This window comes from Salvelinus sp. IW2-2015, linkage group LG3 (assembly GCF_002910315.2).
Source record: "Salvelinus sp. IW2-2015 linkage group LG3, ASM291031v2, whole genome shotgun sequence".
Classification (NCBI taxonomy): domain Eukaryota; kingdom Metazoa; phylum Chordata; class Actinopteri; order Salmoniformes; family Salmonidae; genus Salvelinus; species Salvelinus sp. IW2-2015.
In genome coordinates this window covers 24,899,435-24,927,379 of record NC_036840.1, presented here as the reverse complement: position 1 = coordinate 24,927,379, position 27,945 = coordinate 24,899,435, and the positions used below count along the sequence as shown (strand labels likewise).

Sequence of the window (27,945 nt, the reverse complement as noted above, 5' to 3'; positions counted from 1 at the left end):
ATTCACCGGCACAAAAGGCACATCTCTCCTTCCATGGGCACTGTGRGTCATGGCTGGGCTGGGCTTGGCATCCGCTGTCAAAATCATGCCATTATCATCAACTGTTACCTTTAAGACCTGCTTTTGTGGGTCTTAAAACTTCCCATTAGCGCTGCATGAAATTGTGACTTTTTTAAGGACACCTCAAATATTGCCACCCCTCCCCTTAGTGCCAGCAGTGGTGATTCTAGCATGTAAGACTTGGTGGGGCAACACTACACTACACTAAATTAATTGCATTATAATGGTGACAAACGGTGCCCACACACGGCCTACATAAAGCTGTCCCAACATCTTACCACTGCTACACCTGGCTATCAGTGGAGCCTTGTCTGGCAGCAAAACAGTTCATTCAGCCTCATTTACTGCCTTTAAAAAAACATAGCTGATATGGCTGACTTGCTTAAACAAATGTGGTTTCTAATGACAATTGAGATGTACAAACTATGGCATAAGGGGACGACAAGCGGATAAGAGGTAATCCGTAATTTCGATAAAGATATTAATGAGCGAGCTAGGACAGACGTAGTCAATATAACTATTTGTTTAGCACGTTTGAAATGTACAGAGACAGAATTCAGAACATGGGCTATTCTTAATGTTCTCCCTGTACACCAAGTCCGAACCATAGGATAAATACAGGGGTCATATAAGCAGACAATAAAAGCTCTTACAGTATTCAATGATTACATTTCTTTAAAACAGTTTATAGGCTACATGTGCACCACCAAGTCAGAACAGTAGGCAAAATTAAGAGGGGTAAATAGACCAAATTATTAGGGTGATGCACATCGGCTACTAACGTCTTACAACAAAGCATACACTTAGTATTACTTTCTTAGCTATAGTAAACATATCTCCCTGGCATATTACATCATGCAGCAACATACAATACATTTTTGGACTTACCTTGTTGTGCTGTGCTCACTTGAAAAGGAAGGTTGTGTGACAGTCCTTCGTAGGCAAATTTTGTCATCAAAGTCTGGCATTCTCTGGATTTATGGTGCTTTCAAGACAATTGGGAACTCGGAAAAAACAAGGTCGGATCATGATGACATCATTGATCTTTACYTCGTAGCTCTAGAAAGAGGCTGGATTTACAATTCCGAGTTGGATGATCGTTCAACACTTATTTTCCCAGTCGGAGCTTGTTTATTCCCGACTTCCCAGTTGTCTTGAACTCACTGAAGTCAAGTTTTTGTAGTTCAGAGTTAACAGTTCTTTTGAGCACTGCACAAATCATGCTTAATTGACAGCATGGTTTATGGTTTATCCTTTTAAACTTGAAAAAGAGCTCCTTAATCCTAGTTTTGGGACCACACAGACACTCCATTGAATAGCAGGCTAGTGATTTCTTTGCAATGCTTGCAGTTAGCCACGGTCGCTGATTCCTTCCAAACCACTGAATGTGCGATTTCCAACTTGTAGTGTAATGTTTATGTCCAATGAGCACCGATACATTTTATATATCATTTCTCTTCATATAACAAGGATTAAAATGGATTTGCCAGTAGATTGTCGACTTGATTCATGATGATGACTGCTAGCTAAGATTTTGAAATGATGTTGACATGATCAGTCCAATCAAAGCTACTGTACATATAACGTGATTTGACGTCATTTTATATGTGTCCAATGACCTTGAGCCTTCTTGGATGGGCACTTCTAATGTAACTATGGCAGCACCCAAGGGGCTAGAATTTTCAAGCTCTACCCTTACACTTGGCGGTGACGTAGTGTCCCCATGAGTGACAGAACACTGAGCCAATCACGGCGCAACGCTCCGTATTTTCTGCTGGCTTGCCCCACCACAACAAAAAGCACTGAGCTAGGCTGAAACACCTGCATTTTGGAGCTGCCTTACTCAAGAAAACAAAAAAAGAGACCATGTTTGTATGCAGCTTTTTTAACTCAATATATATTTTTTTACATTGTTTGCAAACTGATATGTGACACGTATTAATGCCAAAATAACATGCAAAAAAGGCCAGCCACCCCATGTTAAAACTTCTTCAGGATCGGTGTCCCTTCCATGGGTCGGTTGAGCTAATGCGATTAGCATGAGGTTGTAAGTAACAAGAACATTTCCCAGTACATAGACATATCTGATATTGGCAGAAAACGTAAATCCTTGTTAATCTAACTGCACTGTCCCATTTACAGTAGCTATTACAGTGAAATAATAGCATGCTATTGTTTGAGGAGAGTACACAATTTTGAACATGAAAAGTTATTAATAAACAAATTAGGCACATTTGGGCAGTCTTGATACAAAATTTTGAACAGAAATGAAATGGTTTATTGGATCAGTGTGAAACTCTGCACATACACGGATGCCATGTAGTGGGCAAAATCTAAATTGCACCTAGGCTGGAATAATACATTAAGGGCCTTTCTCTTGCATTTCAAAGAGATACAAAAAAATACAAAATAAKGTTTTTTTTCTTTGTATTATCATCTTTTACCAGATCTATTGTGATATATTCTACTACATTCCATTCACATTTCCATAAACTTCAAAGTGTTTCCTTTCAAATGGTACCAAGAATATGCATATCCTTGCTTCAGGGCCTGAGCTACAGGCAGTTAGATTTGGGTATGTCATTATAGGCGAAAATCGGAAATCGGTTTATTTCATTACTCATCTTCATTTTCCATACTTTTCATTTAAAAGCACAACTGATTGTTTCATTTTGTGTTTTTAATTCAATCTGATTGAATTAAATGTATTACTGGTGGTGTTTGAMGGTGTTTGTGTGTGTATTTTGTGTGTGTTGAGATTGTCACCACTCAGTACTGCAGGGTAGTTCTGGAGTCGTACAGGGACACCAGCAGTTCCATAATCGCTCTGTTTTTATTTATTGTTGTTAATTTACATCTGTTTCTTCACCTGAGGGTGAACACTCCATTTCTCCATCTCCTTTCCCTAATTTTATCCATGCTTCTCCTTGTCCCCCTTTCTCCTTCAAATACCCCCCTCCCTCCTTTTCGCTCGCTCTCCCTCCCTCCCTCCTTTCTCTCCCCCTCCCTCCATCGTTCAGTGAGAACCTGTTCCTTTGCCAGTATACATTAATCTCCATTATAGGATCCTATGTATTAAGAGTTTCTGGGGCGAGACAGAGCAGATTGCTGCTACTACTGCGACATTCCATAGGCACACCTCACATCAGAGCTGGGTTAGCCTGGTCCCAGATCTGTTTGGGCTGTCTTGCCATGGCAACGACTGGGAAGGAGTTGGAAATACAGCACAAACAGATCTGGCACCAGGCTAGGCTTGGGTGTCTTCCCAAACTTTAGTCTTATTTATTCCCTCCCTCGGTTTCCTCTGGTCTAACCTCATAATACTGGAGGTGACCTCAGGGTCCTATTCCTTAGTGCACACCGTAGCAAAACGTTTTGCAACAGGAAGTGAAAACCAACATTTCTTTGTGGACTATTTCAGGAAGTCCCTCCCTGTTTGTCTGTTTTCTTCTGTTTGGTGTCTAATGAATATGACTCTGTGCCTGCTTGACACCAGCACCTTTTCCACTGTTTGGTATGGTTTTTTCACAGCTTCTTTCACTATTAAGTATCACCTCTACCTTATTATATGGCTTGACATTTAAATGTTGACTATGCTGCTGCTCAGTATAGAGTATCTCAGCCACTGTTGCACTGTCCCACCTGACATTGGAACCACCTGCAAGCAATTTCTCTGTCCGCTTCCCTAACCAATGAACATCCCCTTCCCTCATTACTCCGTTCCTCAGTGATGAATTATCCCGAAATTGTGTTATTCTCTGGAGGGGGGCGGGCGTGCTGACGCAGGTTGAGAAGTTGTCTTCTGCCTTCTCCCTCCGGTTTCCAGAGAGAGAGAGAGATACAGAGAGATTGATAAGCAGTAGTAAGTAGAAGCCCGTTTGATCACAAACAACTTCTCTTCTTTCTCTCTCTTCCTCCCTTTCTGTTACAGCATCTCTGAATACAGTGGCAGATCAAAGATTCCATCTCTCCATCCCTGCTCTCCTCGCCCCGTATGAATTAAATCTCCCAGTAATTACAGACTTTTGTAAGGGAATCGGAGAGTCGAGCAGGAATATGGTCATGCCTTCAAATATTCTGAAGTGAATTTGTTTCTTTAAAATTGTTCCTTCCTAACTAAATAAGAGCTACTAAAGTGCAGTACACACAAACAGTGGGTGGTAGTAGTCTACATCAAGACTGATTAGGGATATCTATGCCTGTGTTCATTCCATATCCTCTCTCCTGGCTTTAGGTAGTGTTGTACAGTAGGCCTGTGTCCATTCCCTATAGTGTATATGTTTGAAACAGTAATGGTGAGCTTCACATGCTCACTAGGCAGAACAGAGACCATTTACCATCAGATCTGGTTTGACCTCGAGACCATTTAGCATCAGATCCGGTTTGACCTCGAGAGCATTTACCATCAGATCCGGTTTGACCTCGAGAGCATTTACCATCAGATCATGTTTGACCTCGAGACCATTTACCATCAGATCATGTTTGACCTCGAGAGCATTTACCATCAGATCCGGTTTGACCTCGAGAGCATTTACCATCAGATCCGGTTTGACCTCGAGAGCATTTACCATCAGATCCGGGTTGACCTCGAGAGCATTTACCATCAGTCCCTGTTTGACCTCGAGACCATTTACCATCAGTCCCTGTTTGACCTCGAGACCATTTACCATCAGATCCGGTTTGACCTCTAGAGACTGTTACATCTCACACTAGGACTGTGACCAATGTTTATTGAGTGATATAGTGTCCAGGTCTACTTTACATGTCTGTCTGGAGTTAGATAGGGTTCCCACCTGGCCTCATTCACTAGCATCCTAACCGTGAGGTTACAATGGCCCACTTTACCTGTACACAGGACAGGGGAGACTAGACTGGTGACACCATTCAAGGACAAACATGCAAATAGATACAGCAAGTTTGTGCACAATAACCAAACAACTCAAAATATAAGTCTACATCAAATTATATAACAGATACAAGTTAAAACACATTACAGCAGCGTTTCCCAAACTAGGGGTCTGAAAATGGGGTCGCGAGAGAAACTGTAAATCGCGCTTGGTTCATAGTACCGGGGTTACGTCAGTAACCTCTAGATGTGGTTGTAATAAATAGTGGTTTCAGTTTTCTTCCTTCAAATGTGGCTCAATCTTTGGAATGGTTTAAACTACAAAATATTATGACCCCATCACTGAAGGATAATACTCTTAGGAACACGTACACTGAMTGTACAAAATATTAGGAACACGTGCTTTTTCCGTGACAGACTGACCAGGTGAATCCGGGTGAACACTATGATCCCTTATTGATGTCAACATTAATCAGTGTAGATGAAGGGGAGGAGACAGGTTAAAGAAGGATTTTTAAGCCTTGAGACAACAGACATGGATTGTGTGTGTGTGCCATTCAGAGGGTAAATGGGCAAAAAGAAAGATGTAAGTGCCTTTGAGCGGGGTATGGTAGTAGGTGCCAGGCGCGCCGGGTTTGTGTCAAGAACTGCAACGCTGCTGGGTTTTTCCACACTCAAAAGTTTCCCGTGTGTATCAAGAATGGTCCACCACCCAAAGGACATCCAGCCAACTTGACACAACTGTGGGAAGCATTGGAGTCAACATGAGCCAGCATCCCTGTGGAACGCTTTCGACACCTTGCCCGACGAATTGAGGCTGTTGAGAGCAAAAGGGGGTGCAACTCAAAACATTGGCCACTGATTTCATCACTTTTTTTATTTTCTTTTAACATGGTGGGGGGGTCTAGGAAAAGTTTTGAAATCAAAATTGGTCACATGCCAAAAAAGTTTGGGAACCCCTGCAGTACAGTCTCTGCACATATACTGGTAGCTGTGTTGTGATAATGAGGATAATGTATAGGTAATTATACCCAGACTGGAGAGAATATCACCCCAATGGTGGAACAAACTCCCTCACGACGCCAGGTCAGCGGAGTCAATCACCACCTTCCGGAGACACCTGAAACCCCACCTCTTTAAGGAATACCTAGGATAGGATAAAGTAATCCTTCTAACCCCCCCCCCCCTTAAAAGAGTTAGATGCACTATTGTAAAGTGGTTGTTCCACTGGATATCATAAGGTGAATGCACCAATTTGTAAGTCGCTCTGGATAAGAGCGTCTGCTAAATGACTTAAATGTAAATGTAAATATCCTGAGCGTTCAGTCACTAGTGTGTCTTATACAGCAGCAGCCCAGCACACTYACAGATGATAGAGGGAGAACGGAAAAGAGCGCTCTCTCTCCCCCTATACACCTAAGGGATCTAGGATTGCCTGCATCCTCTCCATCCTTCCCTCATCTCCTCTGTGCTTCAGTGACGCAGGAAGACCCCTGCTGTCTCATCCCCAGCCATGGATCAGCCAATCTGGCAACAGCCAGGCCTGGAGGGCTGATCTAGGGTGATATAACTGGTAGTGAGGTCAATGCTGTGCCAGGCCAGTCACACAATCCTGAAAGACCCTGGCCTTGTAATCTTCTTAATAGACCAGCAGATTGCTACTGTGGTAGTCAGGGTGTGTGTGTGTGTGTGTGTGTGTGTGTCAGTGTGTATAAGCAACTCTGCGAGTGTATGTTTCTGAGTCATTTTTGACCAGGGCAAATTGTCCAGATTAGTGTGGGTTTGCGAGTGTGTACAGGGGCCACAGACACATGCCATTTTTTTCTCCTCTGGAACCTCTCCTGATGTTCTTATCCCAGTGTGACTATCTGAGAGGAGCAGAGCTGGACAGACAGTACATGGTGCTATATTTAGGCAGAAGTGCTGTCTCCTAGCACCCTCTGTTGGAACTGCACTGTATTGCTACCCAGACAGAAAGGAAGGAAACTCGATTCCAAACTGATAGGATTTTTACATAATGTCCTAATATGATAAATGGGGCAGATTATTTTATCCAAAGGTACTTCAAATTAACGCATTATTATACAGCAAATTGTTGAGTCCTGGGGAAAAAACATGGTTCGCAAAAATGTTGACTTTAATTTGTCTTCAGATCCGCAGCTGGAAGTTCACAAGGCGTTTTGAATGACTTACAGTACTCCTAGAGTCATAAAACACTCAAAATGGAGGGGGTGAGTACTTTCAATTGATGCCAGATTTATTTCCCCAGCACACCAACGATATGTAGCCCATGTAGGGATCAAAACAACAAACCCTGATGTTGCTTGAACCAACTGTGCCAACAGACCTTGTTAACGTCCTTCTAGCCTGGTCCCAGATCTGTTCATGCCAACCTTAAGCAAGTACGGGAAACTGCAGACGCGAAATGTGTCTGAAAGTGGACGTGGCGAAATAAGTGGGTGGATCATCAGCGATGGGTGTAAGTAACATCAGCGCTGTTTGATTTGTTGGATGGTTTTGATTGAGTTGTGTTTTCTGTTTCTTAACAGATTTTCATTGGTCAGTTCCTGTGTGGTATTACTGATGCTTTGTTTACGTAGCAGGTTAGGATAATTAAAGTAGCAGGTTAGGATAATTAAAGTAGCAGGTTAGGATAATTAACGTGGATAATTAAAGTAGCAGGTTAGGATAATTAACGTGGATAATTAAAGTAGCAGGTTAGGATAATTAAAGTAGCAGGTTAGGATAATTAACGTGGATAATTAAAGTAGCAGGTTAGGATAATTAAAGTAGCAGGTTAGGATAATTAACGTGGATAATTAAAGTAGCAGGTTAGGATAATTAAAGTAGCAGGATAGGATAATTAACGTATCAGGTTAGAGAAATGAGGTTTCGGTTAGGAAAAGGGTTAGCTAAATGCTCAGAGATGCAGCCGTGCAAAACAGACTTGAGCGGCGACAAATCTGCCCAGTTCGCTTTCCATACAGCCACTTGTGTTGATAAGCCTGTCTACGTTAACACACCCTTGTCCCGGCAGCCATGTTGAGGTAGTTACCCATGACTCACCTTGGGAGTTGGCTTTACAGCACAACTAGATCTGGGACCAGACTAACGTTATTCCACAAAGAAGTTATACAGTCAAAAATGTTAGGGTTGAGATGTCCAGATTTATTTCATGCTACGGCAGTACCATTCAAGATCATCATTCAAAACACCCCAAATAAAACAATACCGCATAACAGTCACATGATAAGAGAAAATCTACTTAAATTTGCACTTTATGGAGGAAGAGGAAGTTTTAAAACTGCAAATATTTCCAGATATGGGGTGGAGTCGTTGACGATACTGCAGCACTTGTATACGGTAATTAGGTCGGGATACCTTTGATTAACTATATTTTAATTGATTGGTTGAGTGATTGCAGCGGAAAAATGTGTTACAAATCATTGTTAGTTTTCAATCAAAAACAATTATCAGTAGTTTAAYCACCAAATAATATAACGTTTAGTAGTTTTAGCAGTACAGTGACCTCACGTTGCCGCCGACGTTTACATGATATCAGATTTCAAAACAGGGAAGCAATGGGAGAAGGCTGTCTGAATGTTTGATCATGTCATATCATCGAACACACATTTCGTGTTCTATAGATGTAGAAACCCTGGGCAGAACTAATTGATTTCTACATAGACTTTTAAAACTTCACAATAAACATGATCATCCCTGTAGATAGAAAGGGCACAACAGCTCAATCTGCAGCAGATAGTCCAAGTGAGATTGGGTACAGAATTGCATAAAACTGCTGCCATTAACTTTATATATTGATATTCTGCACCAGGATCTAAGTGTGTTTACATTTTTCACAGATAGAGGCTAAATATTGATTCAAGCTTCATACTACTTTCTATGCCCACGAACTAGGCAGATTAAGGTATATCGTGAGAGATACTCTTGACAGTGCATATTTCAAACTTCAAACAGCACTGGATTTAAAACTTTAGAGGAACTGTCAAAACAACTTTCCCACGTTCAAACAACTTTACCACAACGTTGGACTGTGGTGTGTTTTAAAACGCAGGGGAGCATTCAGGAAGGAGAAAAATCTCTAAAGGACGCCTCAAAAACGTCCTGACAATGTTGATACATTTTCTTGCAACGTTCACAAACATTCTTACAACACCGGGCTGTGGTGTGTCGAAGACACCCACATTGAAAGTGCTAGGACCACACACACACACACACACACATCTGATACTTGGACGTTTACATACCCACACTTAACTATCGTCTGGGTCTACATTCTTCTGTATAGTAACCATCACTACATGCTTTGGTTTGTCACGGCATCCATATTCACACTCACCTGTACCAAGGCTATACAGAACAGAAGTGACAACACAATTCACTAGTAGTTCCTAAATCGCTCCACTAACTGAAGCTGTTCAAATAGCAATACCAATGTATACAAGTAGTACCAATACAGTAGTACGGTGATTCTATCACGTTCTAGAGAACATAGAATTCTAAAGAATCCTAAATAACAGTTCTCTTTGACCTCTAGTGTTCTGATGAGTGTATTGTGTGAATGAACATTTATGTTCACCATGATAATTCATTAATGCTGTTCAACCAGCAGGAGCGAGAGAGAAACATATACATTATAATAGAGAGATGGGAGCTGTACGGAGAGCGGAGAGGGGGATGAAGAGAGAGAGAGAGAGAGACAAGCAGCTGTCCCAGTTCCCAGTGGCCCCTTCCTTTAGGGCTCATCTCTACAAAGGGCCAGCGGCTGACCTGTCTCCCCATCCATCCCCCTGCTAAAAGCACACATCTGGGTGGACAAGATAGGGCCCCCAAGACCCCCACACACAGAAAGAGATGAGGGTAGATGGGTAGCTTGCACATTTGCGTGTTTGTTCCCGTTCCATCTCTCTGGATCTCTCCCCCTCATTACATCAGCACATTTAAAGACCTGGATCAGTCGTCCAATACTCACACACACACACCTTATTAAAACAGGCCTACTAAGCAGGAGGGACCATCACAAAAGTCTCTCACAATTAAACATATGAGAACACAATACAAAAGCCTTTTTTGGGGGGTTTCAAAGAAAAACCTTAACCTCCCCATCTTAACACACACACACACACACACACACACACTAGACGGAAGAAGAAGAAAAAAGTAGAACAAAGCAAATAGCCCTTACACAAGCCTCAGGGGGATTACATGATGTAGCTAGCCATGCCATGGCTGTACTGTAATGCTGTAATGTCGTAACGTAGAGATTAGAATACAATCAAGCAGTGTGCCAGCCGTGTTAGCAGCTAACCCTGCCTCACACCTCTCCTCCCCAACCGGTCTCCTTATAGGTAGTCAGTCTATATCATACAACGTTTAAATGACCACATCTCACCGTTAAGATACTTTGGAAGGCTTTCAAAAGGGACTGTAATAAAAAGAATTAAGTTGATAGCCCCTATGATATGACCCTTATTTGATGAACCCTCTTCAAGCTTTCAGGGGATAAAAGGCAAATTGATAAGGTGATCTCTGATCTGCATGTTGGTCAGGATTGTTAAGGTGGGGAATATGAGCGTTAACAGTACGGACTGACTCTGGGTCAGTGAATACAGATACCTTTCTTATGGGGTGGTACATTGCTTCGCCYAAAGGCTCCTCGAAACACCCCTCCAGTGTGGCTCTTTGGTGCCTTCCGCCACATAGTGAGAGTTGAAATGGAAGGACCGCCCTGGGTTATACCATTCAGATAGATATGGGGGACCATAACCCTACCAGAGGGAGTCTGGAGTCACATAGAAAACAAACATTCAAAATACCTGAGAGATAGCGAACGAGCGAGATAAAGAAAGAGAGTGGGGRAGAGGGTCAAGAGAACGAGGGATAAAAAGAAACATAGAAAGAGGGAAGAAAGAAAACACTCTGTTCAAAGACATTTCCCCACACCAAATTACATTCAGTTACATCATAGTACCTTGATACTCCATTTCTTATTCAGCTATCACCCACTTTGATTGGGCAGAAAAAGGGGGAATACAGTATTCTCAGCGGTGTGCAGAGACGAGACGAGCATAAACCCTTAAGAGAATGAAACGGCGTACCCTTTGTAAGCAGCAGCTTCTTTCTTTGTTCTAAAGCGATTCTTTCTTTTCTTTGTAGCACCAGCTAAAAAAAACATCTCGTTAGGGCAAGCTTGATAAAGAGCAGTGGTCTCCGTGGTAACAACTTAACATGCCTTTTTCTGTCACGGGGTCTCTAAATCGATAAAAGTGTGTTGGTTTCTCTAGGGCTAGCATCTTCTTGGGAGCGTGCAGTATGGATTTTTTGGTACAGTGTCTTATAGTTACAGCAGAGTCGTTAACGCTCATTAGTTAGCGCCGTTATCATTAGCCGCCAAGAGGGGGCAGTATAGGGAGCAGCGACCGGCAGTGTTTCGCGCCTCGAGCCATCCTGGTTGACTCGTCAACTTTTGGCCCGCTATTTTACTTGTGTGTGAGAGTGTGTGTGTGGCTACCACTACACTAGGCCCTCGGGTCAGTAGAATTTGTCATCGATGCGGAAGTGTGGCCTCGTGACATCGTCAGGGTTGAGAAACACAGAAATCGACTTCCCTGGGTTTTCTGTCACCAGCTGCTGCAGCCTGGCCGCCAGCTTGTCGTCCGAGGGTGAGATGATGCCGCTGGCCGGATACCTGTGGCCYGGTGACCCGCCATGCCCGTTGGTGGCGCCCGCCGCCTTCCTCTTGAGCTGGCCTGCCTGCTGTGCCTGGTCCAGGGCCGCCCGGAGGTGCTCGGTGGGGTCTGAGCGGACGTGAGCCAGCTTCCGGGCCACCAGCAGGGCTTGGCTGTCCGACAGGTGCTCCAGCATGTTGCACTGGGGCAGGAAGTAGTTGGGACAGTTCTTACCCAAGATGCAGTGGGCCAGGTCATCCAGGAGGCCCAGGAGGAGACGGGCGGGAGTGTCGGAGTCAGGCGAAGACAGGTAGGAGGGGGGCAGGCGGTCACAGGCCCAGAAGAGGAGGGTGCGGAGGTGGTAGGGGCTGAGGCCAGTGCGGGGACGAGCCAGGAGGCGGGAGAGGACAGCCTTGGCTGCCTGGAAGGCCTGGGCCATGGGGAACGGGATGCARTTCTTCAGCTGAACCTGGAGACAGACAATGATATGGCAGCCAGTGGTTCAGATTGAATTGAATTAAAATAAACTTTATTAAACCAACAAGGGGAAATTGGATGTCACCAGCAAGACACCAGCACCAGAGACAGTCCTGATGGATGTTATACTGAAGTTAAATGTTACAGTTGATTCATTTTCAACTGTATTTAGAAGACAGTTCAGGAACCTTTCTACTTTCATATTCAAAGTTCAACCTGTACATATTTAAAGTCGAACTTGTACTTCCACTATATATATATACACACAAAAGTATGTGGACACCCCTTCAAATTAATGGATTCAGTTATTTCAGTCCCACCCGTTGCTGACAGGTGTATAATATCGAACAGACAGCCATGCAATCTCCATAGACAAACATGCCCGTACTGAAGAGCTCAGTGACTTTCAACATGGCAGCGTCGTAGGATGACACCTTTTCAACAAGTCAGTTTGTCAAACTTCTGCCCTGCTAGAGCTTCCCCGGTCAACTATAAGTGCTATTATTGTGAAGTGGAAACATCTAAGAGCAACGACGGCTAAACTGCAAAGTGGTAGGCCACACAAGCTCACAGAACGGGACAGTGTGTGAAGCGCGTAAAATAAAATAAAAATGCCTGTCCTCGGTTGCAACACTCACTACCGAGTTCCAAAATCCCTCTGGAAGCACCGTTCAGCACAAGAACTGTTCGTCGAGAGCTTCACGAAATGGGTTTCCATGGCCGAGCAGCCGCCCACAAGCATAAGATCATGCGAAATGTCAAGCGTCGGCTGGAGTGGTGTAAAGCCACCCGCCATTGGACTCTGGAGCAGTGGAAACGCGTTCTCTGGAGTGATGAATCACGCTTCACCATCTGGGTTTGGCAGATGCCAGGAGAACGCTACCTGCCTGAATGCAATGTGCCAACTGTAAAGTTTAGTGGAGGAGGAATAATGGTCTGGGGTGTTTTTCATGGTTCGGGCTAGGACCCTTAGTTCCAGTGAAGGGAAACCTTAACGCTACAGCATACAATGACATTCTAGATGATTCTGTGCTACAGTTTGGGGAAGGCCCTTTCCTGTTTCAGCTTGACAATGCCCCCATGCACAAAGCGAGGTCCATACAGAAATGGTTTGTTGGTGTGAAAGAACTTGACTGGCCTGCACAGAGCCCTGACCTCAACCCCATCGCACACCTTTGAGGATGAATTGGAACGCCGACTGCGAGCCAGGCCTAATTGCCCGACCTCACTAATGCTCGTGTCTGAATGGAAGAAAGCCCCTGCAGAAATGTTCCAACATCTAGTTGAAAGCCTTCCCAGCAGAGTGGAGGCTGTTATAGCAGCAAAGAGGGATCCAACTCCATATTAATGCCCATGATTTTGGAATGAGATGTTTGACAGCCAGGTGTCCACATACTTCTGATCATGTAATGCGCTTTAGCTTCAGCTAACATTTACAAGGTAGAATTGGCAATGCACAAAATAAATAGCAGGGCAATTCCACAGTAACAGAATGATGCTGAGACTTTAAAATGCATGCATGTCAAACAAAAACTAATGATTGCAAAGTCAAACCATACAACTCTATGCACAAGGACAACTTTTCAATTTCCACTGAACATTTTGACAAAAAACATTTACTTGAAAAACAGTGCAGATGTAAAGTTTGGTAACAGAATGACAGCACAAACAGCAAACTGTCATTTTGTTACTTTGGAATTGCCAAGCAGTATCGGGCAGACTTCCGAAACAACTAAGAGTATGAAGTAGAAGGCTAACCTTCTCTGCTGTTTTGGTCCCGCAGCATGAAGTGTACCCGTGCACATGGCCATATACTCTGTGTGAGTGCATCGTCTTGCTTTAACGCTCATCTGCGGTTCATCCTGCTGCTTGTGACAATGTCATATCCCTGAGTCACAATTGAACACATCTAGCTAGCTAACCGTTATGGCCAAGTAAGGAAGGAGGCCCAATCTATTGAACTCGCTAATTACTCAAAAAGAAGAGCTAACTTAACCAACTACCCACCTCGCTGCGTGAGAAGGCCAGCCTCCACTCCCGGTCGGGCCTCCCCCCCAGCGGGGCCGGGCAGGGCAGCAGGTAGAACCCAGAGATGGCCTCCTCCTCCGTGATCTTCCCGTCCCAGAAGTGGTTGGCCGTCAGCCAGCTCTGGGCCACGGCGGGCCAGCCCCGGAAGGACACCACAGGCAGGAGGTCATAGAGCACTCGGCTGGACCCCGCCTGGAGGTAGGAACGAGTTATTGTGAAACACAATTATTTAAAAAGAGATGTTCTGAATTACTTATCCGGTTAAACAAAAGACTAAGTAAATACATTTGTTCAACACAAGTTGTTCCAGAATCGACTAGTTGAGATGGTTGCTACTGCCAATTAATCATATTCTGGAATTGATACYGACGCCAACTATGGCCTCCTATTCCCTATATAGACACTACTATTAGCACTATATAGAGTGACATTTGGGACGTACACRAACTCATCCCCACCTGAAGAATGAGGGTGGTCAGGGGACCGTTGCGCTCCAGCCTCTCCGGGATGGGGATGCCTCTCTGTGGTGAACGTCTCAGCTCGTCCACCGCCTCGCACACCACCCCCCAGAACCAGTCAGCCACCAGCGCGGGAGAGAAGTAGCACCCATCCAGAGACTGGTGGGGGGACTGGAATCAAATCATGACCCAACTTTAGTTCAAGTGCAATTAAAGGGTAATTATGGCATTKGTTTAGTGCAAAGACTTCCAATCTTCGCGCTAAGATAGTTAGCATTGGCTCGCAGAACTACCTCGTACTGGACGCAGAGACATACAAATGGTATCCACAAGTTCATCTGACTCCAAGGAAGTACATAAAACCCCTTCCCTGCCAATAACTGAACTATCCCTTTAAAATAATMTCCACACACTTTACAGTAAAACACAATAAAAGACTGAGCTAAAAGCAATACACATTTTTATTAACTTTCATAAAACTAAAAGCAATAAAAATAATAATAATAAGAGAAGTTAGAAAACGCATTACATGGAGGGAGGGGGGAACAGCACCAGAGACTTGGTGACCCATTCCCCTTTCCTCTTCATCCTCCTCCTCCTCATCATCGGGGGGTAATCCGTTCTCCTCCTGGCAGCAGATGCTCCACCTGGCCAGAGTGTTGGGGTCGCACAGACGCAGGGACAGCCAGGAGTGGCAGGGGGCCGACTGCCGCATGTCTAGGGTGACGGGCTGGTTGACATGAGATYACGCTCTATTAAGCTATACTTGTTTTCCTGAGGCAACACTAGATTTGTTTGGCATCAAAACACCATACCAGAAAGTATACAGTAAAAACATCCCATAAGACACATCACAACTTCTCATCAATAACGTAGACACGTTGAAGTAATACGTCTCACATCCCCCGTCCCTACTGCACCAACCTGGTTGCGGTCGTGGAGCTTGAGCGCGGGCACCAGGAGGGTGAAGTCCAGGTCGAAGTCGGCCCCCTTGGCGTAGTCCCCCAGCTCCTCTGGGTTGAGGTCCAGAACCCCCTCCCTGGCCCCCCCAGACAGGAGCAGGTACTCATTGGCCACCGGGAGACGCTGGTCCACCTTCTGTACTAGACCTAGAGGAAGAACACACACACACACACACACACACACAGAGGATGAGTGTAATATCACATTAAAAACAAATACAATACTTGAGCCGTTCTGTTTCTTCTGAAGGCAAAGCATACATTCATGAAATATAGCAGTGGCGATATTGACATAAAAATAGATGAGGTCTACACAGCTCCCTCAGCGAGCGCAGCGCGTGGTTTTATGTTATTCTCCACGCTACCTGGTCGTCCTCAACCAACCCTGACTTTATCCTCCTAGGGGGAGTCTTTACTGAATACAGCCAAAATGACTGGGCAAACTGCAATAACTCAGACAGAGGGGAAACGGAGGGAGAGAGTGAGAGAGGAGGAAGGGATAGATTGAGAGGGAATGAGAAAGAGAGGGAGAGGAAAGAAAAGAGTGCGTGAGAGTGCGTGAGAGAAAAAAAGAAAGAAAAGTCTAAACTAACAGCTTTCGAATAGTATATAACATCCTATCAATCTAGCTTCTGGCAAACAATTTCCCCACCCAGCCCAAACCTCTCCTCTTTGCCAAAGTGTTTATGAAAAATACTGAACCCAATCAAATCCCTTTATTGTGTTCTCAACTATGGTGTTCCAGTCAAGCAAGATTAGAGCCGGACAGGCTTAAAAGGTCACTCTCAACATATGATACCCACGCATCTTCAACGTGCGCACACACACACCACACACACACAACACTCAAGTGTGCATGTACGCACACACACACAGGGCTAAGACTCAGTGATGCCTTCCAGGCTGTCAACTTTGACCTGAAGTACACCCATATACCCATCCCTTCAGGGAGGCTCTGAGGTCGATATGAAGGCTGTGGTGGTGGTGGTGGTGGTGGTGGTGGGGGGGGGGGGTTGAGGGTGGTGCAACTGCCAACTGCAGACACTGAGACTGCAGCCTGGAGCCTAAAGCTCCTAACGCGATTTCTCTCATCCAATTACAGGCCCTGTGTCGATGTGTGTGTGTGTGTGTGTGTGAGAGAGAGAGAGCGTTTCAAAGACAGTGTCTATCTACAGTGTGTGTTATACTGACAGTAAAGGAAAGCAGAGAAATAATCAGCTATAGAAATCAAAATCTGTCAGTTCTTCCCAAACATTGAGAGAAGCCGAGAAGAGCTGAGGGAGAGAAAATATCTTCCAGACAGACAGACAAAGGGCAGAAACGGCAAGCAGAAAGTTCCTCTGATTTGTTTTGGGTCTATCTCTAGAGTTGATCAATTGGGTCAAATGAGAAGCAGAAGAAAATACTATAGCATGCAGAGGAACGTGAGAGAGAGCGCACGGTGGAACGTGGGAGAGAGCGGGGGGGGGTACAAAACCCACACCAGGTCGTGACTAGACGCAAAGTCTAGACACAAAGGTCGTGGACACCAGCTCAGCTTAGGTGAGGCTCCAATAAAGCCTTGAAGCTGGGCTGAGAAAAACTCAAGTGCATGGACTTGAACGTTTTGAAACCAGGACTTAACTCACTGTGTTTGAGTACTATAATTAATTCATCAATTTCCCATTCAAAACAGCCAGTGTTATGCATCCACCAGCAGGTCTCTGGGAGGTCAAGCATAGCAGATCTCATTTCCATAGAGACACTCTGGGAACCGTGACACACACACACACACACACACAAACGAAAGAGAGGAATGCTCGTGGTGTGGGTGCCAGTACTACACAAAGAGATAAAAATATTAAAAATAATGATTTCTTTTTCCCCCCCCTTTCTGTGCCTGTGATATGGTTGTCCAACCTAGCTATATTAAGATGAAGCGCACTAACACTAAGTCGCTCTGGATAAAATGACTCAAATGTAAATACAGGCGCCAAAAAAAGTGAAAAGATGAGGAGAGAAGGGATGTAGCGTAAGAGAGAGAAAGGGTAAGAGTAGCTGTGTAAACACGTCGACTCACAATGGGAAAGGTTGGGATGTCAGACAGGAGGCCTTCTCTATAACTAAGACGTAGGGCCAAACCATCCAACAAATCGTAACACAGATCCTTCCACCGGAGACCGTTCATTCACTTGCCATTGAGCACTCTCGCTCGGCTTCAAACCCAGAGTCTTTTAAAACGTAAACGATTAGCCTCTAAAACGAGCCCTTGCTCCTTTTAAAATACAGAGAAATGTACTCTGAGACTCAAGAGAGACGGATTAACACACACAAAAGAGTCAGTGTGTCCCCCCCCTCCCGACCGTGTTTATGCGTTCACATCAAGCCCGGAGATTAGCCTAGCTTTCATTTCCAGATCTTAAAATAGGCCTCGCTCATTCTTAAAATTAAACAGAGAGAGACTTTGTTCCCATCTAATCCAATTGGGTGTCGAAGCGAGAAACCTTCTTTTGAAGCTGAAGAGGGTCAGGGGCTATCTATCGAACACCAGGCCGCAAAACGAAGGTGATTGAAACATTAAAAGGTGTTTGTGTTCAAATGCTGTAGTACAGAGTTTAATGGAGCGATGGACTGTGTTCGGGGATCAATGTACGCTAAAGAAACTAAAACCACATTGTGTTATGACTATGATACATCCGTTTGGGTTTTCACATGAAGTAAATGTCAAATAGCTTTTTATGTACATTAAAAGTGATTCAGGAGAGAGAGAGAGAGAGAGAGAGCGAGAGAGCGAGAGAGCGCGAGAGAGCGCGAGAGAGAGCGAGAGAGAGCGAGAGAGAGCGAGAGAGAGAGAGAGAGAGAGAGAGATCTCTTGCCTGTAGTAGTTCATACAACAGCACTCGCCTGGTTAATTATCAGTCTGTAGTTAATGAGTTGTAATGTTCCTGCTGCCTGTTAAGAAACCATCTCCTCCTACACTAGAGAGAGGGGGGGGGGGGGAATACAGTCTCTGGGGGCACAGCAAACACACGCAGAGCTGTTCGTCGCCGTGAGACTCGGTGTGTGTTATCGAACGTCGGAGGAGACTACTATAAAAAATATAGGAAGTTGTTTATAATGTTTTATACAATCAGTATGTGTATATATACACAGTACCGGTCAGAAGTTGACACACCTACTCATTCAACGGTTTTCTTTATTTTTACTCTGTTCTACATTGTAGAATAATAGTGAAGTCAAACTATGAAATAACACATATGGAATCATGGAGTAACCAAAAAAAATGAATAAAAATATATTTTCGATTTTTCAAAGTAGCCACCCTTTGCCTTGATGACAGCTTTGCACACTTTTGGAATTCTCTCAACCAGCTTCACCTGGAATGCTTTTCCAACAGTCCTGAGGGAGTTCCCACATATGCTGAGCACTTGTTGGCTGCTTTTCCTTCACTCTGCAGTCAAAATCATCCCAAACCATCTCACTCCATCACTCTCCTTTTGGTCAAATAGCCCTAGGAGCCTGGAGGTGTGTTGYGTCATTGTCCGGTTGAAGAACAAATGATAGTGGGACTAAGCGCAAACCAGATGGGATGGCGTATCGCTGCAGAATGCTGTGGTAGTCATGCTGGTTAAGTGTGCCTTGATTTCTAAAAAAATCACAGTGTCACCAGGAAAGCAACCCCACACCACCTCCTCCATGCTTCACGGTGGGAACCACACATGCAGAGATCATCAGTTCACCTACTCTGCGTCTCACAAAGACATGGCGGGTTGGAACCAAAAATCTCACATTTGGACTCATCAGAACAAAGGACAAATTTCCACCGGTCTAATGTCCATTGCTCGTGTTTCTTGGCCCAAGCAAGCCTCTTCTTATTATTGGTGTCCTTTAGTAGTGGTTTCTTTGCAGCAATTTGACCGTGAAGGCCTGATTCACGCAGTCTCCTCTGAACAGTTGATGTTGAGATGTGTCTGTTACTTGAACTCTGTGAAGCATTTATTTGGGCTGCAATCTGAGGTGCAGTTAATTGCCGATTTCTGAGGCTGGTAACTCAAACGTAGGTAACTCTGGGTCTTCCTTTCCTATGGCGGTCCTCACGAGAGCCAGTTTCATCATAGCGCTTGATGGTTTTTGCGACTGCACTTGAAGAAACTTTTATAGTTCTTGAAATTTTGCGGATTGACTGACCTAAGCGGCCTTAACCAACATCATCGGTGCCCGGGGAACAGCGGATTAACTGCCTCGCTCAGGGGCAGAACGACCAATTTTGACCATGTCAGCTCTGGGATTCGATCCAGCAACCTTTCYTACTGGACTGTCAGTTGACGAACTATAGCCCATCTGTTGCCATGTACAATTTGTGCCTCCTTTGTCCTCTTTAATCAATTAACCATTTTCGACTACTGGCCTGTCGTTGGCTGGATGTCCTTTGGGTGGTGGACCGTTCTTGATACACATAGGAAACAGTTGAGCGTGAAAAACCCACAAGCGTTGTAGTTCTTGACACACTCAAACTGGTGCGCCTGGCAACTACTAGSATACCCTCTTCAAAAGACACTTAWAATCTTTGTCTTGRCCATTCACCCTCTGAATGGCACACATACACAATCATAGCTTTCACCTGGATTCACCTGGTCAGTCTGTCATGGAAAGAGCAGGTGTTCCTAATGTTTTGTACACTGTATATATGAGAGAGAGAGGAAGAGAGAAAGCTGCTGCCAGAGAGCTAAAGTGGACCATAGGCGGCATTAGTCAAAAAGTGTGTGTGTGACACACTGAGGACACAAGTCCTATGGGAGAGTTGAAAGCAGTCAACAACCATTGCACAACCGATCATTACCTGAACACAGGCGGAACAACTTAGCTGCTACAGCCCAGCCACACAATCAAACAACGGTCAATTTACATTCAGATTCAGTCGTGTTGACATCACTGCCAAAATACACACACATAGACTTTTAATTAATCTAGCTTGATCTTAGCGAAGGCTAAGTGAGGTACAGAAAATACAAAATAGTATTCAATAGGTCCTTAAAATAGGCGATGACCTTGAAAACAAAAATGTTTTGCATATCTGTCACTTTTGAATAAGATAATAGGCGCGTAAGTAGAAGGATTTTGATCCTATAGGACAGTGTCGGTGAAGGTTTCCACAGAGATATTTTCCCACCTACGGAACCCCAACATGTGGGCCCATCTGTCCAGAAGAGTCCCCTTCCGAATACACTTTTCTCTGATTGGTTGTTGCATACAGGGGGTGATCCCACTGTTGGAGGGGCAAGCCGACACTCAGACAACAATAAACAAGCACGGCGGGAAGAGACAAAACAACAGTTTGTTTGGGTGCTTTTGCTTTACGTCTCTCAACTCTAGGCAACCTCCTGACTTCGCACGCCTGGACTTGTTCGAGACACTGCCTGACTTGTGCCTCATTCTTTTGTTATTGTGCCTCGGTGAGTCGGCCGAATCTGAAATGGAGCTCCCCCTTTTTTCTCCTCTCTCTCCTCTCCAGCCTTCTTTGTGTTTGAATTAAAACGACTATAAAGCGGTATAAAGCAAATACTTTTTTAATGAGATCTGTGGGGAAGGGGGTCACCAGTAGTCTGGTGTTCAAAGGCACATGAAAAAGGGTGAGTTTGTAAAAACCAGCCTAAGAAGTGGGGGCTGAAGATGGGGAGAGAACCCATGGCGATAACAGAATTCTGTTTTTAGTTTGATAGGAGTGGGTGTTATTCTTCTCCTTTTTTTCCTCCAAGTCGTTTTTTCTGTCTTTGAAGGGAAGTGAAAAACGAAACATGGAGGATTACTCACAGCGTATCCAGAGCAGAAAGCACATGTTGTTGTTTACTGGTTCAGCAAAGACTTGTAGCATTTTATCTGACAGACTTGAACCTACAACCTTACAAGAAGATATCTCACTTCTTACTGTAAATAAGAACAATCACTTGTTGCAGTGCATTCGGAAAGTACTCAGACCACTTGACTCTTTCCACTTTCTTACAGCCTTATTCTAAAATGGATTAAATCGTTTCCCCCCCCCCGTCATCAATCTACACACAATACCCCATAATGACAAAGCAAAAACAGGTTTAGATTTTTGCAAATGTACCAAAAATAAACTAAAATATCACATTTACATAAGTACTCAGACCTTTTACTCAGAACTTTGTTGAAGCACCTTTGGCAGCGATTACAGCCTCAAGTCTTCTTGGGTATGATGCTACAAGCTTGGCACACCTGTATTTGGGGAGTTTCTCCCATTCTCTGCAGGTCCTCTTAAGCTCTGTCAGGTTGGATGGGGAGCGTCGCTGCACAGCTATTTTCAGGTCTTTCCAAAGATCTCTCTGTACTTTGCTCCGTTCATCTTTCCCTCGATCCCGACTAGCCTCCCAGTCCCTGCCGCTGAAAAACATCCCCACAGCATGATGCTGCCACCACCATGCTTCACCTTAGGGATGGTGCCAGGTTTCCTCCAGATGTGACGCTTGGCATTCAGGCCAAAGAGTTCAATCTTGGTTTCATCAGATCAAAGAATCTTGTTTCTCATGGTCTGAGAGTATTTAGGTGCCTTTTAACAAACTCCAAGCAGGCTGTCATGTGCTTTTTACTGAGTGGCGTCCGTCTGTCCACTATACCATAAAGGCCTGATTGGTGGAGTGCTGCAGAGATGGTTGTCCTTCTAGAGCTCTGTCAGAGTGACCATCGGGTTCTTGGTCACCTCTCTGACCAAGGCCCTTCTCCCCCGATTGCTCAGTTTGGCCAGGCGGCCAGCTCTAGGAAGAGTCTTGGTGGTTCCAAACTTCTTCCATTTAAGAATGATGGAGGCCACTGTGTTCTTGTGGACCTTCAATGCTGCAGAATTGTTTTGGTACCCTTCCCCAGATCTGTGCCTTGACACATTCCTGTCTCGGAGCTCTACGGACAATTCCTTCAAACTCATGGCTTGGTTTTTGTTCTGACATGCACTGTCAACTGTGGGACCTTATATAGACAGGTGTGTGCCTTTCCAAATCATGTCCAATCAATTGAATTGTAGAACCATCTCAAGGATGATCAATGGAAACAGGATGAACCTGAGCTCAATTTCGAGTCTCATTGCAAAGGGTCTGAATACTTATGTAAATGGCGTATGTTTAAAAAAAATATATATATATATATACATTTGCAAAAAAATACAAAAACCTGTTATCGCTTTGTCATTATGGGGTATTGTGTACACAAAATACATAATCTATTTTAGAATAAGGCTGTAACCTAACAAAATGTGGAAAAAGGGCAGAGGTCAGAATACATTCCGAATGCACTGTATGTTAGTCATTATTCTACATTTCTGCATTCCCACCAACCCATATAGTCCTGTGGGACTACTGGAGGCCTTTTTTTTCTCCAAAAGGCATGATATAGGCTAGCCTAAAACAGTTAACTAAGGAGCTACTGGGTAAATAAAGTCTTTCTTCCTTCCTTGCATCTGTGCAGCTGCTTCCCTGTGTGGTGCAATCTCTCTCGTCTCCCTCTCCATCTCTGTCAGCTCTTAATGGCCAGTGGGGAGCCACCTGCTGCTTAAACTAGGCTAGAGAAACCTTTATAAAAAGACCCAACTGGAAAGGATGTCAAACACATTATATGCACAGACACACACACACACACTAGTGTTGCACAGTATTTCAGAAACGCTGCATTTTCTTTTCAATACTAGAACATGATAAACGGTTCGGTACTAGAATTTTTCTAACTTTCGGTACTTCTGTCAAATGTGTCTCACCTCATATATGGATTGAGAGGATCAAGTCTGCCTAGTAAGTTGTCTGCATCTTCAAGGGGGCAGTAGCTAGCCAGGATGCCCCATGCAGCTGACACGGCGCAAAACACTTTTGAGAGAAAATATCGACAGCGTGGCTTCTTGAAACCAAAACATCGTACCTCCTTGCCTGCAGCTTGTTGACAYAACTGGCTGCAGAAGCAAACTATGGGAATACGTTGATTACAGAGCAGATGAGGGCCAACCCACTGAAACAATTACGCAAAACATGACACAAAGCAGTGCAATGGAAGGTTCAGTTCCAAGTGAAACTAAATAAAGCAAACTACTTTATACGACATTTGCATTGCAACTTTATTGTTATTCTACTAAATTTTAATAATTTTTGAGTGACAATGACATGGAAATATATTCAGCATGACATTCATTTGGGCATTATAATGTGATTACCTTTGGTTTATGCAATGCACTCATAACTTGACAGCAATATATTTTGACTACTTAGCATTTGTCTAGGATTACTAGCAGTAGCCACTAGCCAGCCAGCAGCCCTGGGCGGAGCATTGCACCCTGGGACTRGTAGTATGCTGTGTAAATTCATTTGTATTTCTATGGCGTCTAGACTATTGCAACGTAAAAGTTTCAGAAATGAGCGTCAGTGTTTTTTTTATGTTGTTTTGGAASTAAACTATTKATTTAATACATGCAATTATTTATCTGTAATGAAACATTAATTGCAGGTCTAATTAATGTCATTTGACCCAATATTATGGCCATAGATGAGCAAATCAACCCTGATATGTATCAAATTACTTTTTAAAACATATGGTTTTGCATAAGGGAAATTGGAGGTAGTTCTTCTGTTATTTAACATGGTGTTTTATTTTGGGAAGAAATGTCATATAGAATAGAAGATATTCTGTTCTACCAGTCATCAACATTGTTCACCGTTTTTGTCACGGTATCGTTACGGTATTGAGTATTGCTTCGGTATCCTAAACCTGGTATCGAAGTCAAAATTCTGGTATCGTGACAACACTTATATACACACAGAGATGCAGACACACAGCTGCATAGACACACACACACTCCAAGTGTTCCATATAAAGMGCCCATTTTAACATTCCTAGTAGCTGGGCAGATATTCCCTTTCCACTGCCTAGACTCCATCCTCTTCAAGGTCCTTAAAAAAATAAAAGTGGCAGTGCTACTACCGTAGCTAATGAACACAGTGCATTAACACAATCATACATCCTACACTCACATTATCTCTGTTCTCCAGCAGAGAGTTGGAAATGAAACAGCAGATAGAGGGAGAGCGAGAGAAAGAGAGCGCAAAAGAGAGAGGGGGGTAGGGTGATGGGAGAAATAGATCCTATCCTTTGGCTGCTATACAGGGAGCTAGACTGTAGGAAAAAACCCCACTGCGACGTGTTTAAGAGAAGCTTTTAGCTGTCAGTTGGACTGTCAATGGAGACAGCGAGTGGGAGAAGAAGAAAAAGGAGCCAGGAAACGAAGCAAAAACGTGGTGGTGTGAGGACACATGAGTTAAGAAAGAATGTGGTATGAAAAGAGCTGGGTACACAGTGAGGGCAGGGAGAGTCACTAAATTGGGTTAAGTGTTTGTGAGCGGGGGGGGGACCAAGAAAGAGATTGAGAAAGAGAGCAAGAGACAAAGAGAGAGAGACAGAAAGAGCGAGAGAAAGAGAGCAAGAGGAGAAAAGAGGATGCTAGACTAGCAAGCACAGACCAAAGTAGGAGAAGCAGAGAGATACAGCTTATCCAATATCTGACTTGATTAGCAGAAGATACAGAGAGATACAGGAGGGTTGGCTGTCAGCTATGATATTTTTGGGCAAACAATACACCCATGCCAATAGTGGCTCCTATTCATAGCGATTGTTACATGGGGATGAACAGGGAGAGTGGATTTAGAGATGGACGGGGAGAGTGGACTTATAGCCAGTTAGATTGTTTGCATTGTGTTTCCCTCTCAAGCTGCACATGATCCACAAACAGGCCACGAGAGAGCGAGCGAGAGAGAGAAAGAGAGAGGGAGCGAGAAGAAGGAAAGAAAGAGCAAAGTGAGGGACATGCAGGGAGGGATACAGGCCAAAGAGGCTTGGTTCCAGTTGCACTGGGACAGGCAGGGAGAGAGGAGAGAAAAGGAGAGAGCTTAGGCGCGGGCAGTGGCAGAGCAGAGAGGGAAGAGTGCCACCTATTGGACAAACAACCTCACTTCACCTGGCTGAAAAGTACTGTATATCAGGAGTATGACACACAACATAAACACAGCCAACACCTTTCTTCTATCTGTCCTTCTCATGAATAGGCTATACACCAATGGAGGCTGCTGAGGGGAGGACAGTTAATAATAATGGCTGAAATGGAGTGTAATGGCTGGAATCAAACATCATGCGTTTGATACCATTCCYGCCATTATTATGAGACTTCCTCCCCTCAGAAGCCTCCACTGCTACACACTACAATCACATAACTTACAAGTGTTCACCAAACACACGATATATAAAARAAATGTATACCATACATATTTTACCATCTAATGATTTCAGAATGTTAACCTCAGTGTGTCACAACACATTCTCTGTTACTATGAGCTTTACCCAGCATGTTGAAGATAAAGTCTTTGGCCGTGTGGACCTCCAGGGCCAGTTGGTCCCCGAAGTCCCCCTGCTCCAGGGTGACCAGCTCAGACACCTGAGACGACAGCTGCTCCAGCATGACCCCCGACCTGAAATCCACCTCCGAGGCTTTCTTCACCGGGGCTGGGGACCGAGGGGCCACCGCACTTATCAAGGTCTCCATGGTTATTCACACCCTATGGTTGGGTATACAGGTCTTGTCAATAATTTTTATAAAGGGGAGAAGACTCATTGCATACRAGTTTGCATACCTTGTGTGTTATTYGCAATCAAAGTGAAATGTAAACTTTGTTATTGTACTCTCAGTCCTAGCACGGACTATGAATTGACTATCAAATAGGGCGTGATACCAGGSATCTGTAGGATTATAAATCACACGCATTGAATAGCATATCCCCCAGGTAGCCCTGTTAATGTTTTGAATTGTTAATCCACAGTAAACGCAGACACAGATATACTCAAATGAATATCAAAGTTCACATTAATCTGAAAGCCACCTGGTGTTTTGGAAACGCAAGCTACTTAGTCAGTGACAGCATGGGTGCTGTCCTCAAAACTAGATCAATTAGCTAGCTATCTAGCATGCTAATTAACGTTAGCTGGRTAATTTGAGTCTAGCCAGTTAGCCAACTGTTAGCAAATGTGCTTGCTACAACAGAACAYGCAGCCATAGCTATATCCATAACAATTTAGACTTGCTAACTAGCTCTGATTATTTGGAGAAGARACTAGAATCGATTTTCGATGAACTAACTAGTTAGTTAGTTAGCCAGCTGGCGTGCTTGCTAGCCGGACAGGTGGGTATAAGTGGACCAACACAACTGAGTTAGCTAGCAAGCTGGKCAGCGATTCTTTCACACACCGCAACGATGCATTGTTTGAATGCATGAATATACATTTGAACTAGCACACACCCTTAGCACGCAGATCTGGTGAAGTTTCTTTGCTATATTCCAGGCGTACTGTTTTGGTCTTGATATTGAAATCTGATTTCTTCTCCCGTCATTTCCAACAGGTCCCCAGCACCACCTTCCCTAGCAACACAGACCTCGGGAAATCACGCCCTCCACTGAGGATCTTGGGATTAGTAGTGTATGTACCGGTAATATAGCTCTCCTAAAAACTACAAAGCAGATTTGTACTCTATGATTAAATTTGTGACCCACTGTAGCCTACTATAAGTACATCAGTTGAGATAAGGACAGTGGGGCCCAGCCCTGTTCAGAGATTGGATAGGTTGCTATGATTATTAAATCTAATCTAKTCGGTCACAGCAGTTGGAACTCATCATGAGGGTCCGCAGCTGCTCGCGGGTCTTCATACCCTCATTCAAGTCCCACACACATTGCGAGCAATGCGGAAAGACATTTTTTAAGTAGTCAGGGTTTTTCTTTTCGGCAGCTCATAGAAACTGAAGTTCTTGCTGCCTTATTAGCTATCGGCACCAAGAAGTCATTAGGCGCTGACAATTTGGACCCGTATTTGCTTAAGTATGCAGCCCCCCCCCATCATTACTGGCTCAGTAACACACTTTTTTTATTTAACTTTAGTATCAGGAAATATTCCAGAAGTGTAGAAAGCAGCTTTTGTGCCACCACCCCACATGGGTGGGGATAGTATAGAGATCTTGATAATTATCGACCCATTTCGAGGCTTCCTTATCTTGCGAAAATACTAGAGTCATTGGTCAAGAAACAGCTATCTATTTTAGTATTTGTAAATGGTATTCTTAATGTTAATCAGTCCGGATTGATTCATACCTAAACATAGCACCACTACGGCTTGTTAGATGATAGAAAGAATTGTGCTGCCATGTTTGTAGACTTGTCAAAAGCTTTTGATACTGTAGAACCATGTCATTCTGCTGAATATGCTGTTGTCAATAAGGTTCGGTACTGATGCTTGCCGATGGTTTCATTATTATCTCAATGACAGAACTCAGGCCATRGAGGTAGATGAGGTCAAATCTGAGTTCCTTCAGGTACAAAAAGGTGTGCCACAAGGTTACAATCTATATAAATAAT

The 27,945-nt window shown here is 44.0% G+C and overlaps 1 protein-coding gene across 1 annotated transcript; it reads right to left on the bottom strand.

Annotated features, from left to right (window-relative positions):
* Positions 1–8,053: 8,053 nt before the first annotated feature.
* On the bottom strand, positions 8,054–26,999 carry tmem102 (transmembrane protein 102). The gene is made up of 7 exons (XM_023972732.2): positions 26,836–26,999; positions 25,883–26,097; positions 15,483–15,667; positions 15,088–15,288; positions 14,559–14,729; positions 14,080–14,292; positions 8,054–12,064 (listed from the first exon to the last, which is right to left on the bottom strand). Exons 2-7 carry the CDS (start codon positions 26,082–26,084, stop codon positions 11,459–11,461), a joined length of 1,578 nt encoding a protein of 525 aa, XP_023828500.1. The 5' UTR covers positions 26,085–26,097; positions 26,836–26,999; the 3' UTR covers positions 8,054–11,458.
* Between the last annotated feature and the right edge of the window lie 946 nt (positions 27,000–27,945).